The following is a 14498-nucleotide window of genomic DNA, read 5'->3' as shown; positions in this document are numbered from 1 at the left end:
GTTTTGGACCCAGCATCCAGGCAGCCTTCAGAGCTGATGCTTATCAGTCTACCAAGGGGAAGTCACCGGGCCTGAGTGAAAGACAGTGGGGACTTGTCCCACCTACTCTCTGCCTGGGAGACCTTGATTCGAATCCCTAGGTTGGCCCCAGAGTGATGCCATTGTTTCCCCACCTGTTAATGGGTTCCTGACCCTTTCCCCATCCTGCCAAAGGAACCCTCCGCTGGGACACAGGCGAAGAGATGGGTGCCCAGAGAGGCCACACCCCTACCTGGAAGACCTCTGCCAGGCCCCCGGGCCAGAAATTTTCCCACTAGGATGGTGGCAGCAGCCAGAGGGTGGAAAGGCTTGGCCCGCTGGGGCGAAGCTTAGAGTGGTGGCCTTGCCTGGTAGGGATTCCAGCCTAACTCAGCCAGTGGACATTTCTGACATTCATTTATTCCACTGGTGATAATCACCCCGAGGAGGGGGAACGCTCAGTAGTTGCAGGCCTTCCCCTCCCCAGTGGTCCCAGCCAATCTTCAGATCAAGCTCAGGTGTCTTTCCTGCTTCCCTTCTCTCCTGTCAGTCCTCCGGCTCTCTTCAGACTTTCTATTGCCTCTGCCTAAGTGTGACAACCCCACTTTCAAGGAAGCTCCATGGGTTCAAGGGGGGTCAGCTAGGGCCTTAGTTGCAGGTGGAGGGCCCAAGAGAGAATATTCCTTGGAGAGTGAACGAGGCTGGAAGGCAGAAGGGAACCTGGCATTTTCAGACAGTACCACTTATTAAGCAGTTCCAAGTGCTTTGCAGGTATTAATCCTTAAAATAACCCAACAGGACAGAGACTTTTCTCCCATTTTAAGGATGAGACTGAATCACAGAACCCTGAGGAAACTTGGCCAGGTCACAGTTTGTAAGTGGTGGCACAGGGACTCAGCTGTTTGCTTGTCTGATTCAGGAGCCCATGCTCTTGGTCTCTATAAAGGTGACTGAGCCTAAAGGAAAGAAGCATCTACAGAGAGAGGGGAGGAGAAAGGGCCACAGGTAGGAACTTAGGCATTGTACTGTAGAGCATGGTCCCTGGAGGTTTTAGAGAAGAGAGACATGAGACCATTGTTTAGGGTAGGCCAATCTGGCTGTGGGCGCAGAGTGGATCAGAGACTGGTAGAGACCTGAAGAAGGGAGTATATATCTGGCCACTGCAGAAGGTAACAGCAGAGAGAACTCAGGGCCAGACTTGAGGTGGGGCTGGGAGGTGGTCACAGAAGAGGAATCTGCGATTGCCCCAGGGATCAAGGATTGCATGAGTCAATGACAACCTAGCAAATGTGGGCAACTGGAAGAAAAATGGCAACATGGAAACAATGACCACTGGTGTGGAGCTAAGAATCTGTCAGCCATTATGCATATGCAAAAAAATAATTCTTTGCAACTGCATTGCCCCTTCAGTACTCCCTTCTAAATACCACCTCTCTGGAACATTTCCAGTAGGGTGATCAACTCTTTCCCATCTGCCCAGCATTTTCCAAGTTTTGGCATTGAAAGTCCCTCACTCCAGGACATCCCTCAGTTCCAGGAAAACCAGGATGGTTGGTCACTCTACTTTCCAGTCCTGGGAACTCAGAACTCAGGCTGTTGGGTCAGACCCCTATTAATTAGGAGGGTGAATGTGGGGCAAAGTGTCGGGAGTCACGTGACTCTTGGAGAAGCTACAAGTCCAGGGCAGGCTAAGGTACTGGGGAGGGAACATTTACTTGAGAAGCTAGAACTAGGAACCAGCTCAGCTGGAAGGCAAAAACACCATTGAGTAGTGGTGGATGGCCTCTCTTTGAGGTCAGGAGCCCTACAGACATCCCAAAAGAATGCAGGTCCCTGCTCAAAAACAGGAAAGCCAGATGGGCAGGCCTCTTACGGAACTACTGTAATATAATCACCCCTTGGACAAACACAACCACCTATGCCCATCCTGCTCCCCAACCAGGGGTGAGCAAAGAACTCTCAGGGCAAATCCTTCTAGTTAGGAAGGTAGGGTCCAGTCAAATTAACTGGCTGAGTCATAACCTCTCTCCCCGTTGTGGTTTCCCAAATTCTAGCCCAGCTAGCACTGCCACCTCTTATACTCAAGACTTGGACAACAAAACTCAAACCTGTCCCACCAAAATGGCCTCTGGATGGAGGTCTGCTCCGCTAAGCCCCGCCCTCGAACAGTGTGTATCAGGATCACTTGGTAGGCTTATTGAAACACAAATTGCTGGGCCGTGCTTCCATGGTTTCTGACGTAGGTCATGGGCGGGGGGGGCCTGAGAAATTGCATTTCTCTTTTTTTTGAGAGTTTTGCTCGTTACCCAGGCTGGAATGCAATGGCGCGATCTCTGCTCACCGCAACCTCCCAGGTTCAAGCGATTCTCCTGCCTCAGCCTCCCGAGTAGCTGGGATTACAGGCATGTGACACCACGCCTGGCTAATTTTGTATTTTTAGTAGCGAGGCATTTCTCCATGTTGGTCAGGCTGGTCTCAAACTCCTGACCTCAGGTGATCCACCTGTCTTGGCCTCCCAAAGTGCTGAAATTACAGGCGTGAGCCACCGTGCCCAGCCTGAGAAATTGCATTTCTGGTAAGTTCCTGGATAATGCTGATGCTGCTAGCCTAGAAAGCACACTTTTGAGAATCCAGTCCCAGAACTCTAGATTTTGTGAATCTCAGCACCAATTCACCCACACTCCTCTCTTCCTATTGTGGGAAGCATGACTATGTAGGACAGTTGCAGACAAAAATTGGTTTATTTAGCATCCACTATGTACCAGGCACTTGGGAGGTATTTTCTCACACTTTCGCTTTCCATCCTCACAATATCCCTTATGAGGTAGGGACTACCCTCATTTTTATAGGTGAGGGAACTGAGGCTTAGATGTTGACAGACCCATCCAAGGTGACCCAGCTGGTAATGGTAGACTTCATCCTGCTACACAGTATTTAAGGGGCCTAAACCATAAACAATTTTTAAAAATTTGGGAAAGTCACACATAAAGGAGATGTTTCAGTACCTCCTCTCTCCAGGTATGAACAGTATTGAGCAAGACCCACAAGGGAGCAATAACCATTTATCCTGATGAATGAGGCAAGGGGGTTGGGGGAGAGCTAAAGCCTCCTGCAGACCCACATTTAAATGAGCTGACAGTCCCAGCAGGACTACGGAGGAACCAGCTAGGGGAAGCTGCCAGGATCTTAGCGGTGAAATTAAAAGGAGATCATGATTCTTACCCAGGAAGTGGTGAATTCAGTTGACCCTTGAAAAAACTGAATAAATTAACACGGGGAAAGGCTAATTACAATGCCCAATGCTGGGGTGGAGAAACAGAGTGGCCAAGGTTGTAGCAGCCTGGGCACCTGCTGAGGCCCCATTCAGCGGAAGAGCCACCAGTTGGGAGTGTGGACATGTATTGCCCTACCAGCTCTAAGCAGGAGCTGGCAAGAGACTTCCCAAATGCAAACCCTTGGTGAATATTCTAGCAGTGAGAGGAAGTGGACAAAAGAGGTCAGAGTCATACACAGCAATCTGGACAGGAAATGGCATAAGGAGCTATAAGTAATCTGGGGGCTATGGCTAGAAAAACAGGGCATGAGCTGGGGCTGGGAAGAGGTGAGCATCCATCAAGCTGAAAGGTGGGACTCAAGCCCCCTCAGCACCGTGACCCCGTTCCTGCACACCAAGCTCAAGTTGGTGAATGAGGTCCCCCGGACCAAGAAGAAGAGCAAGGCCCAGATGCTTTCTCACTGTCTCTGCTATAGCCTAAAAACCTGAACTTTTCTATAGTTCCCTTCTTGAGCCTTGGTGGGTTTTATTTTTCCTTACTGCCTCCAGAAGAAGCTTGAGAACCAAAGGATGTTTCAGTGGATGTGGGGCTCCTTTCTCTCATCAGAAGCTTCCCCATGGCAAGAGGAATGACTGCCAGGGGCATCATTAACTATGGATCTAGAGAATAAGGTCTCAAAATATGCAGTGAACTGTCACCACACTATGTCCCCCGCCATGAGATATATACATGGCCCTGCCCTATGAGGGACCGATGCCCCCTCCTCTGGCCTGAGGTAGATGCTGGAGCCCAAGTCCCAGGATGTCCCAGCCCTCTGAAGGGTCCTGGGGCTGGAGAGGATGGGGCCTTCTACTCTGAGTCTGGGAGAAGGGCTGGTTGGGGTGGCTTCGGTGACATGAAGGATAATGCCATGAAGGATAATGCAAGAGTGGAGATGGGCCAGGGGACTTCGGAGCAGTGCTTCGAGGGCACCTGAGGGAAGGTAGGCATGAGGGTGCCAGCTCAGCATGGGGAAGTCGCTGGAGGGCCCCAGGTGACAGAAGTGGTGCACGGATTCCTCCTCGCTGACCCTGCTGAGAAGGGAGAGAGAAGGGCACCAGATCCTTCTTTTAAGCAAGACAGCCCATGCCTCTCATTCCACCCATCCTTCCCCGCCCCCTCCTTAGCCACCTGAGGCTTGGTATTGCAGTCCCAGCCAATTCTCCCTGATACCCGCCTCAGCATGACAGTGTGCCTGGCCCCCTTACCAGTGTGAGTTGGAGAAGGCAAGAGCGGAGCTCTCGGGCTGCGTCAGGCTGGGACCCATCTCTCAGAGTTTCCTGAAACACAGCAGCTGCCTCTCTGAAGCGCTTTGGTCCCAGAGGGATCAGAAAGAAAAGATTAGGTGTCAAGGAGTTTAAAAGTACCCTTTCTAAAACTGGCCCCTGCTCCTAGTACCACAACCATTGTGACATTTTGGTACTAGAAGCTTATCTAGAAAGTCAACATAGACCCTCTCCCCACTCCATCCCACTCAAATCTCTCCTGTTTCCAGCCCCAGACCTATTACCTGTAGTCCCATCAAGGCCTTGCCCAGGCGGAAGAGGCCCCGGGGCCAGCCAGGCCGTAGGGTAAGGGCCACCTGGGCATCAGCCAGGGCCCACACTGGCTGACCCAACCGCTCATGGCAGAAGGAACGATTTCCAAATAACCTGATAAAGACAGAAGGTGGCCAAAGGTCTGAGTCCTCAACACTTTGCCCTGCCCTGGCCAAGCCCCCACCTACCGGTGGTCCTGGGGGTTGAGCTTCAAGGCCTGGGTGAAGAGGACCACGGCTTCACGGTAGAAACCATTTTGAGCAAAGCTGGTACCCAACTCTGGAAAGGAAAGAGGGTGAGAAGGTTCAGATGAGGCTACCCCAGGGAGGGTGGGGTGAGGAGTGAGAGAGAAAGGATCTCACTTGCCAGTTCCTGGCTCTGTTGTAAGGCAGCTGCCAGCAGTCCCGGAGATGCCTGGGGATAGGGTGCAAAGTCAAGCAGGCCTTGAGGTCTCAGTCTCCCCAAATCCTTCTCCTTTGTTTAAACAGGTAACACTGCAATTAGCATCACCCAACTCATGTAATCCTCATGACAGCCCTACAAGATGGTATCAGCCCTATCTTCCTAGAGAGGAAACCACCCGGGGGATCATGGTGACAGTGATGGGGCCTGACTGCAGGTCTCTTGACCCCAGGGCCAGAGAACTCCCACTGGACCGTGCGTCAATCCTTAGACCCTGTGCCTCCCCAGCAGCTCCTTGTGCCCCTTCCACGGTTCCAGCTGAAAAAGGTTCTTCAGCCATCTCACCTGTGCCTTTGGACTCTGCTGGGGCCTCTCCTCTCTTGGAGGGCTCTCTTCCTCTTGACCCATCTTCTGGAGGGCCAGGCCTCTGCCTTGGGGCTCCTGGTTCAGTCCCTTCTCTCTGCGGGCACTGAGGGGCCAATCCCCAACCTTGCGCAAAGCTAGAGACACAAAAGTGCTAGATAGATCCAGTGAGTCCTGTGAACAAAATGGAAAGTTAGGGAGGGGGTGGGGATGAAGTACATTCTGGAGGAGGAGGAGGAAAACGAGCAGAGACCAAGAAAGGAAAAAAGGGGCTCTCACTTCTTCTTCACCGCACTGTCCCTGAACTGGGTTTCCAGGGCTGGACGGGGGGCTCTCATCTCCATGTGAGGTAGTGCTGGCCTGGAAGAAAGATGGACAGGTACAGAGTTGGGATCGCCTTGAGCTGTCTGCTTTCTTGGCCCTCACCTTCCTGGCACTTGGTGCTCTTAGTACCTGCCCTAGATACTCACCTTGGGCTCCCCACAGTACTGCTCCAAACGTTCCTGTCGCTTTCGTTCCTTTTGACGCTGCAATAGTAATGGTAACAATGATGTATTTTGAACACTTACTGTACGTCATGTGCTGGGCTAAGATTTCTCATTCCATCTTTGTAGCTCTATGAGACAGGCATCATTATTATCCTCATTTTGCAGGTGAAAAAGCAGACAAGAGAGGCACCAGAAAGAGGTCTCATGTAAGGAGGCAGATTCCTACCTAGGCAGCACAGTAGGATTCCAGAACCACTGCACCAGATGGCCTGTGAGAGACCCCCTATTCCCTGGACCCCTTGTGTCCTCCTGGCAAGAGAGTCCACTGCAGGCCATCTTGAGCTCTCTCCTGTTCCCACAAAGCTTCCTCTTTCCCTCTCCCAAATCCCTTTGGCTCCCCTGCACCCTCCAGCCATGCTCTAGCCACCTTCTTCTTGAGTCGCTTCTTCTCTGCTTTCTGTTTCATGCGCTCCTCCTCAGCCACCAGCTCCTCAGCCAGGCGGTTGGCTTCCTGAAGGACGAAGGGCAGGTGACAGAAAAAGGGAGAAACAGGGAAATGGACAGCAAACATGAAAGGGGGCAGGCAGTACAGAAGGATCTTGAAATGTACCAATTAGGGGAGAATATAGGGATGGGGATACAGGGATTGAAAGAACCCTGGGGGACGGCAAAGCCCTTTCCTGAGAATCTCACCTCTTCTGTCACCAGGAGCTTCTGGGGCATGGCCACCTGAAGCAGGCTGTCTGAGACACTGGGGAAGGTGGCAGAGGCAGAGGGGTTTTGAGGGCAGGGCTCAGACTCTTGGGGAGGATACAAGAAGGACTTGCGGAGACCACAGTAGGTGCCCGGTCCCTCAGCCCCCTTGCCCCTGTCACTCTGTGCAGTTGATTTCCCTTCATCATCCAAGTGGCCCAGGAGGTAATCTGTCAGGAAGGAGAAAAAGACAGGAAAGAAAGAACATGAGAGAGGGGTGCATCTGAGGGTCAGCCCTCCCAGGGTACCAGCCTTGATCCCTGGGCCCGGCCCCTGCACTCCCCACCATGGTGCCACAGCTGCAGCCGCCCGCTGCTCCCATCCACATGGATCCGGTGCAGGCCCTGGGGATCACTCTCCACAAGCCGTCGAAGAAAATCCACTATGTCCTGGGAGGGGAGGGGGAGGGGAGGGGAGGCTGGTGTTGGGGGCAGTTCCTGCAGATAGCAAGGGCTTCGCTGGCTTGATCTCTCCACCATGGCAGCCACCAACCAGCCATCCAGCGCCAGAGACTCTCACTGGCTCTGACCTCTCCCTCCTCAGCACCACAAAATCTGCTGCCCCCAGCTGTTGTAGTGAATCACCTCCCCTCGCTGCTTTCCTGCCTTCTCAAGGGTTGAGTATGGTATTCAGCCTGGCCTTCTCTACCAACCAGGATCTTCTCTCCTCAACCTGAGTTAGCCACACTGAGGCCCCTGGAATGAAGCCCTTCTACCTGCTCTTCCAGCTACATACCTGCAGTATGAACAGCCCCACATAACCCACCCTGAGGCTAGCCCACACCTAAATAAGTACAGCAGCTCCTGGCTGGCCACTCCTCTGCATCTCATCTGTTTCTCCACAAAACTAAGCTCTAAGAAATTACTTCCCTACTCAGGGACATCCAATAATCCCCCACTGCCAAGGCCATAGGCAGAGTTGAACCTAATTCCTCAGCCTATGATTCAGAGCCTTCCAAAAGGCTCCCAGGCTGACCTTTCCAGCCCTCCTTTTAATCCTCCCCTGCTTCACTGCTGTCCTCCCTCCCACCACCAGGCTCCCTCCAGCCTTGGGGCCTTCCCCCAGCTGCTCTCCAATCCCTCCTAACTCTAAGCTTCTTTCTCACTACATCTTGCCTCACCTTCAAGGTCCAGTTCAAATTCTATCTCCCTTCAAAGCCTTCCCAGAACCTTTCATCTCCAATTATCTCTGCCTCCTCCAACTAACCTGCACCCACATTGTCTGTGTTACACAATTTAGAACCTTGTTATTGATTGCTTTCTATTGCTCTCCTCATTGCCCAGGCAGCATGGAATTGCAAAGAGCATTGTGCTGGAGTGGAGCCACTTGCATCTGAGGTTATTTTTTCTTTTGAGGCGGATTCTTGCTCTGTCACCCAGGCTGGAGTGCAGTGGCACGATCTCAACTCACTGCAACCTCTGCCTCCCATGTTCAAGCAATTCTCCTGCCTCACCCTCCCAAGTAGCTGGCATTACAGGCACACGCCACAATGCCATTTGTATTTTCAGTAGAGAGGGCGTTTCACCATGTTGGCCAGGTTGTCTTGAACTCTTAACCTCAAGTGATCCACCCGCCTCAGCCTCCCAAAGTGCTGGGATTGCAGGCGTGAGCCACTGTGCCCGGCCGACTATTTTTTGTTTGTTTCTGAGACAGGGTCTTGCTGTGTTGCCCAGGCTAGACCCAAACACCTAGGCTCAAGCGATCCTCCTGCCTGAGCCTCCTGAGTAGATGGGACTTCAGGTGTGCACCATTATCTCCAGCTTGTCCAAGTTTTCACTCTGCCACTACCTGGCTGTTTGATTCTGGAGAAGTCATTTAACTTCTCTTGACCTCTCCCTCATTCACAAAATAAGGCAAGCCTCTTTAAGGCCTGGCCCACACATTCTGTGGTTCTGATGGGAGTCATTTCCTCAGGGAGTATAAGCTTCAAAGACAGGAATGATCACATTCCTATTTGCCTAATCAGGCCTAAACAGAGCAGGACTGACTGAGAAGCTTAGAAGCCAATGATCTTTTGGACTTATTGAGTTAGAAGCCACAAACTTAGAAACTCCAGCGTGCTAAAAAAAATCTGTAGGCAGGACTTCAGATGATTGAGGTATATTCAATTTTCTAAACAATTTTAGATCCAAGGCTTCCCTCAGAAGATAGTCCTGGCTTAACAGCATCTCCAATACTGCTAGGCACCTTCATCAGTCTTATACTTAAAATTCAATTTCCTGGTGGGTTTGTTTCACCTTCCTAACTGCAACATAAGCATAAATAATGAGCCAGGTGTGGTGGTGGATGCCTATAGACCCAGCTACTTGGGAGGCTGAAGTCAAAGGACTGTTTGAGCCCAGGAGTTCAAGGCTGCAGTGAACTATGATCATGCCACTGCACTGAAGCCTGGGTAACAGAGGGAGACCCTGTCTGGATAAATAAATATGGCTGGGCATAGTGGCTCACGCCTGTAATCCCAGAACTTTGGGAGGCCCACGGGTGGGTCACTTGAGGCCAAGAGTTTTAGACCAGCCTGGCCAACATGGTGAAACCCCATCTATACTAAAGATACAAAAATTAGCTGGGCATGGTGGCACACGCCAGTAGTCCCAGCTACTCAGGAGGCTGAGGCACGAGAATTGCTTGAACTTGGGAGGCAGATGTTGCAGTAGCCAAGATCACGCCACTGCACACCAGCCTGGGTGACAGAGCAAGACTCTGTCTCATAAAAATTAATCAATTAATAATAAATAAAGCATGCTCTCTCCATGTTAGGCAGCCTCCTCAGGATGTGCCACTCAAATATAGACTGTATTTCCTCTCTCTTCCTCCTCAAACCAGTGTAGTCATCATTAAAAATAAAAAATAAAAATAAATTAAAAAAAATAAAAAGCCAGGTGCAGTGGCTCACGCCTGTAATCCCAGCACTTTGGGAGGCTGAGGCGAGTGGATCACTTGAGGTCAGGAGTTCGAGACCAGCCTGACCAACATGGTGAAACCCGTCTCTACTAAAAATACAAAAATTAGCCAGGCGTGGTGGCACGCATCTGTAATTCCAGCTACTTGGGAGGCTGAGGTAGGAGAATTGCTTGCAACTGGGAGGGGGAGGTTGTGGTGAGCTGAGATCGCACCACTGGACTCCAGCCTGGGTGACAGAGCGAGACTACGTCTCAAAAAAACAAACAGGTACTTCCTTGACCTTCTACTACCTGTCCCCAAACCATAGTCTGTGCTGCTCTCTGAATTCACTACATGGCTAGCACATATGATCTGGTCCCCCAATATCATTGTGAATCTTCTCCTATCTTGTCACCCTCCTCCAGCCACAGTAGTGTCCTTGGAAGTTCCCACAACATACCAGCTGTGCTCCCATCTTAGGGCTTTGCACTTTACTTTGCCTAGAATGCTTTTTCCCCAGTGAACAGCTCACTCCTTCACCCTTTTTAGATCTCTATGTAAATGTCACTTTCTCGGAGAGGCCTTCTCTGAACACTCCTTTTTTTTTTTTTTTTTGAGGTGGAGTTTCGCCCTTGTTGCCCAGGCTGGAGTGCAATGGCATGAACTCGGGTCACCGCAACCTCCGCCTCCAGGGTTCAAGTGACTCTCCTGCCTCGGCCTCCGGAGTAGCTGGGATTACAGGCATGCGCCACCATGCCCAGCTAATTTTGTATTTTTTAGTAGAAACGGGGTTTCTTCATGTTGGTCAGGCTGGTCTCGAACTCCTGACCTCAGGTGATACGTGTGCCTCAGCCTCCCACAGTGCTGGGATTACAGGTATGAGCCACCACACTTGGCCTGACCACTCCTTTTAGAAGGAGAAACTTCCCAACTCCACTCAGCACTCCCTATCCTCCTTCTTGCTTTTTCTTTGTATTTCTCATATTTGACATACTATGTTGTTTATTTATTTGTTCACTGGTTGCCCTCATTAGATGCTCCTAATTTGTTGAATAGAAAGATTTTGGTCTGTTTGATTTACTGCTGTCTCCCAGTACCTACAACAGTGTCTAGTACATAGGTGGTATTCTGTGTGTGCTGAGTAAACAGAGATTGGTGAAGAGGTTATTCCAATAGAGACAGAGCCAGGAACTGTGTGTGAAGAAACATGTGTCACACAGTGAGTGTGAACTTTTTTTTGAGACGGAGTCTAACCCTGTCACCAGGCTGGAGTGCAATGGCACAATCTCAGCTCACTGCAACCTCCATCTCCTGGGTTCAAGCAATTCCTTTGCCTCAGCCTCCCGAGTAGCTGGGACTATAGGCGCCCACTACCATGCCCAGCTAATTTTTTGTATTTTAGTAGAGACAGTGTTTCACCATGTTGGCCAGGATGGTCTCCATCTCCTGACCTCATGATCCGCCTGCATCAACCTCCCAAAGTGCTAGGATTACAGGTGTGAGCCACCGCGCCTGGCCGTGAGTGTGGACTTTATCTTGTTAGTGATAGCAGTGGACTTGATCTGGGGAATGAAACAATCAAATGAAATAGTGCTGAGACGGCCGGGCGTGGTGGCTCAAGCCTGTAATCCTAGCACTTTGGGAAGTTAAGGAGGGTGGATCACCTGAGGTCTGGAGTTTGAGATCAGCATGACCAACATGGAGAAACGCAGTGCAGTCTCTACAAAAATACAAAATTGGGCTGGGCGCGGTGGTTCATGCCTGTAATCCCAGCACTTTGGGAGGCCGAGGCGGGCAGATCACGAGGTCAGGAGATCGAGACCATCCTGGCTAACACGGTGAAACTCCATCTCTACTAAAAATACAAAAAATTAGCCAGGCGTGGTGGCGAGCGCCTGTAGTCCCAGCTACTCGGGAGGCTCAGGCAGGAGAATGGCGTGAACCCAGGAGGTGGAGCTTGCAGTGAGCCGAGATGGCGCCACTGCACTCCAGCCTGGGCGACAGGGCGAGATTCCGTCTAAAAAAAAAAAAAAATTATCCAGGCGTGGAGGTGCATGCCTGTAATCCCAGGTACTCGGGAGGCTGAGGCAGGAGAATCGCTTGAACCCGGGAAGCGGAGGTTGCGGTGAGCCAAGATCTCACCATTGCACTCCAGCCTGGGCAACAAGAGCAAAACTCTGTCTCAAAAAAAAAACGAAAAAAAAAGAAATATCGCTCAGGGGAAGATGAGGCTATGGATGTAATGTTTAGTTCAGGCTAGATACAAGGAGTCTTGATATAAGGGAGTGGCAGCAAGACCAGGAACGGAAAAGAGGGGCTTCTGTCAAGAGACATTTAGAAGTAGATTTTAGTGGCCGGCATTGTGGCTCATGCCTGTAACCCCAGCACTTTGGGAGGCCGAGATGCGTGGATCACAAGGTCAGGAGTTTGAGACCAGCCTGGCCAATATGGTGAAACCCCTCTCTACTAAAAATACAAAAATTAGCTGGGTGTGGTGGTGGGCGTCTGCCATCTTAGCTACTCAGTAGGCTGTGGCAGGAGAATTGCCTGAATCCGGGAGGCGGAGGTGGCAGTGAGTGGGGATGGCACCCCTGCACTCCAGCCTGGGTGACAGTGTGAGACTGTCTCAAAAAAAAAAAAAAAAAAAAAAAAAGTAGATTTTAGTGACTAACTAAATGTTTGAGGTAAAGGAAAGGGATATAAAATGATTATCAGATTTCTAGATTAAACAACTAGATGAAAGTTTGTGTCATTAACCAAAATTAGGATTAGAAGAAAAGCAACCAATTTGCAAACATGATAAATTAATTTAACAAAAGTTAATTAAATTAACTTTTGGGTTTGAGTTTGAGATTCTAGGAAGTATAGCGCCTCAATGCTTCCAAATCTGATCCTGTCCCTCCTTCAAAAACCCTGCTGTCTACCGGGCATGGTGGCTCACACCTGTAATCCCAGCACTTTGGGAAGCCGAGATGGGCGGATCATGAGGTCAAGAGATCGAGACCATGCTGGCTAACATGGTGAAACACGGTCTCTACTAAAAATACAAAAATTAGCTGGGAGTGGTGGCATGTGCCTGTAGTCCCAGCTACTCAGGAGGCTGAGGCAGAAGAATTGCTTGAACCAGAGAGGCGGAGGCTGCAGTGAGCCAAGATCACACCACTGAACTCCAGCCTGGGCGACAGAGTGAGACTCTGTCTCAAAAAAAAAAACAAAAAACAAAAAAACCCTGTTGCCTACTTGAGAACATCCAAACCCCTGTGCTAAGTCAAAGCCTTTCAAGCCATCTGCTGCCTTCTCTACCACCCCATCTTTTACTGTTCCAACCAAATTCTCTACTCTGGTCTCACTTTGGTAAAGTTCTCCCAACTTTTCCTTGTTTTACTGTCTTTGCTCACACTGTCCCCTCCATCTATAAAAATATTTTTTTTCTTTTTTTTTTTTGAAATGGAGTCTCCCTCTGTTGCCCAGGCTGGAGTGCAGTGGTGTGATCTCGGGCTCACTGCAACCTCTGCCTCCCGGGTTCAAGCGATTCTCCTGCCTCAGTAACCCCAGTGGCTGGGATTACAGGCGCACACCACCACACCCAGCTAGTTGTTCGTATTTTTGGTAGAGATGGGGTTTCACCATGTTGGCCAGGCTGGTCTCAAACTCCCGACCTCAAGTGATCCGCCCGCCTAGGCCTCCTAAAGTGCTGAGATTACAGGTGTGAGCCACTGGGCCCGGCTTTTTTTTTTAGACAGAGTCTCACCGTTCCCCAGGCTGGAGTGCAGTGGCACGATCACGGTTCACTGCAACCTCGACCTCCCGCGCTCAAGAGATCCCCCACCCACCACGCGGTCTAAATTTTTTAAAAACATTTTTGTAGAGATGGGGTCTCACTATGTTGCCCAGGCTGGTCTCTAACTCCTGGGTTCAAGCAATCCTCCCGTCTCAGCCTCCCAAAGTGTTGAGATTACAGGCACAAGCCACCGCGCCCGGCCTCCATCTTTTCCCAAGGAACTCGTACCCACTCCCTAATCCTCAACTCAAAGACCCTTGTCTGCTCAATTCTACCCACTTCGAGCATCTGTTACAGCAAGATCATCCTCCTGGTCCCCTGCCCCTCACTTGCCTAAGATCCTCAAGGGCATGGCTGGAGACTACAACTCCCCAAAGCCTCCAGAGCCCCGTCTGGCGCCCATCCATCGCGGGTTTCTGCACAGCTGACTTGAAAGAGGCGTGACCAAAATGAGCAGGACTGGGGGAAACTGGGGGTCGCTTTTACCTCTTCGCCGTAATCCTCTGGACCGAATTCCTTGCAAAGTTTGGGTACAGCAGCGACCTCCAGTGGGCAGCTGGGCCGTAGAGGGCAGTCTACAGGAAAGGAAGGCGGAGCCTCGTCAGCGGGCTCGGGATAGATGGGCTAGCGTCTTCCCCACTCCGCCCTCGACTCTCCGCCCTCTGCATAAAATCCTACTCGAAACGTTCAGACCACAGGTGGACCCAAGAGGGGCTGCCTCTGCCCTCCTAGACCCCCTCTGGTCTTGTCATAGCGCTCACCTAGCTTGATCCGCCCCACAGTCTTCGGAATCGGCGCCATCGCGTCTACAGTGACCCGGAAATGAAAGATAGTCTAGTATTTGATACCAGCCAAAGGGCGGGGTGGGACAGAGTAGGCGGCCATCTTTGTTAGGGGCAGAAGCCTCTCATTACGGAGCACGAGAGAGTCCACGAAGGTCCCCGCGACTCCCGGACTGGAG

The 14498-nt window shown here is 51.0% G+C and overlaps 1 protein-coding gene across 20 annotated transcripts; it reads right to left on the bottom strand.

Moving 5' to 3' along the window:
* Positions 1-2740: 2740 nt before the first annotated feature.
* Positions 2741-14429, bottom strand: TTC31 (tetratricopeptide repeat domain 31). 20 transcript variants are annotated; one of them, XM_055241403.2, is made up of 13 exons: positions 14299-14429; positions 14024-14112; positions 7163-7265; positions 6817-7046; positions 6551-6634; positions 6106-6162; positions 5915-5995; positions 5618-5809; positions 5233-5344; positions 5059-5149; positions 4843-4984; positions 4541-4642; positions 2741-4366 (listed from the first exon to the last, which is right to left on the bottom strand). In XM_055241403.2, exons 1-13 carry the CDS (start codon positions 14336-14338, stop codon positions 4034-4036), a joined length of 1656 nt encoding a protein of 551 aa, XP_055097378.1. In that variant the 5' UTR covers positions 14339-14429; the 3' UTR covers positions 2741-4033. The 20 variants fall into 20 exon arrangements, with proteins under 20 accessions (XP_055097378.1, XP_055097379.1, XP_063472632.1 ...); XM_055241404.2 differs by having other exon boundaries at positions 2741-4363; positions 14299-14415; XM_063616562.1 differs by having other exon boundaries at positions 4541-4612; positions 14299-14415.
* Between the last annotated feature and the right edge of the window lie 69 nt (positions 14430-14498).

Source organism: Symphalangus syndactylus, chromosome 14 (assembly GCF_028878055.3).
Source record: "Symphalangus syndactylus isolate Jambi chromosome 14, NHGRI_mSymSyn1-v2.1_pri, whole genome shotgun sequence".
NCBI lineage: Eukaryota > Metazoa > Chordata > Mammalia > Primates > Hylobatidae > Symphalangus > Symphalangus syndactylus.
This window is presented reverse-complemented; position numbering and strand designations above follow the sequence as displayed.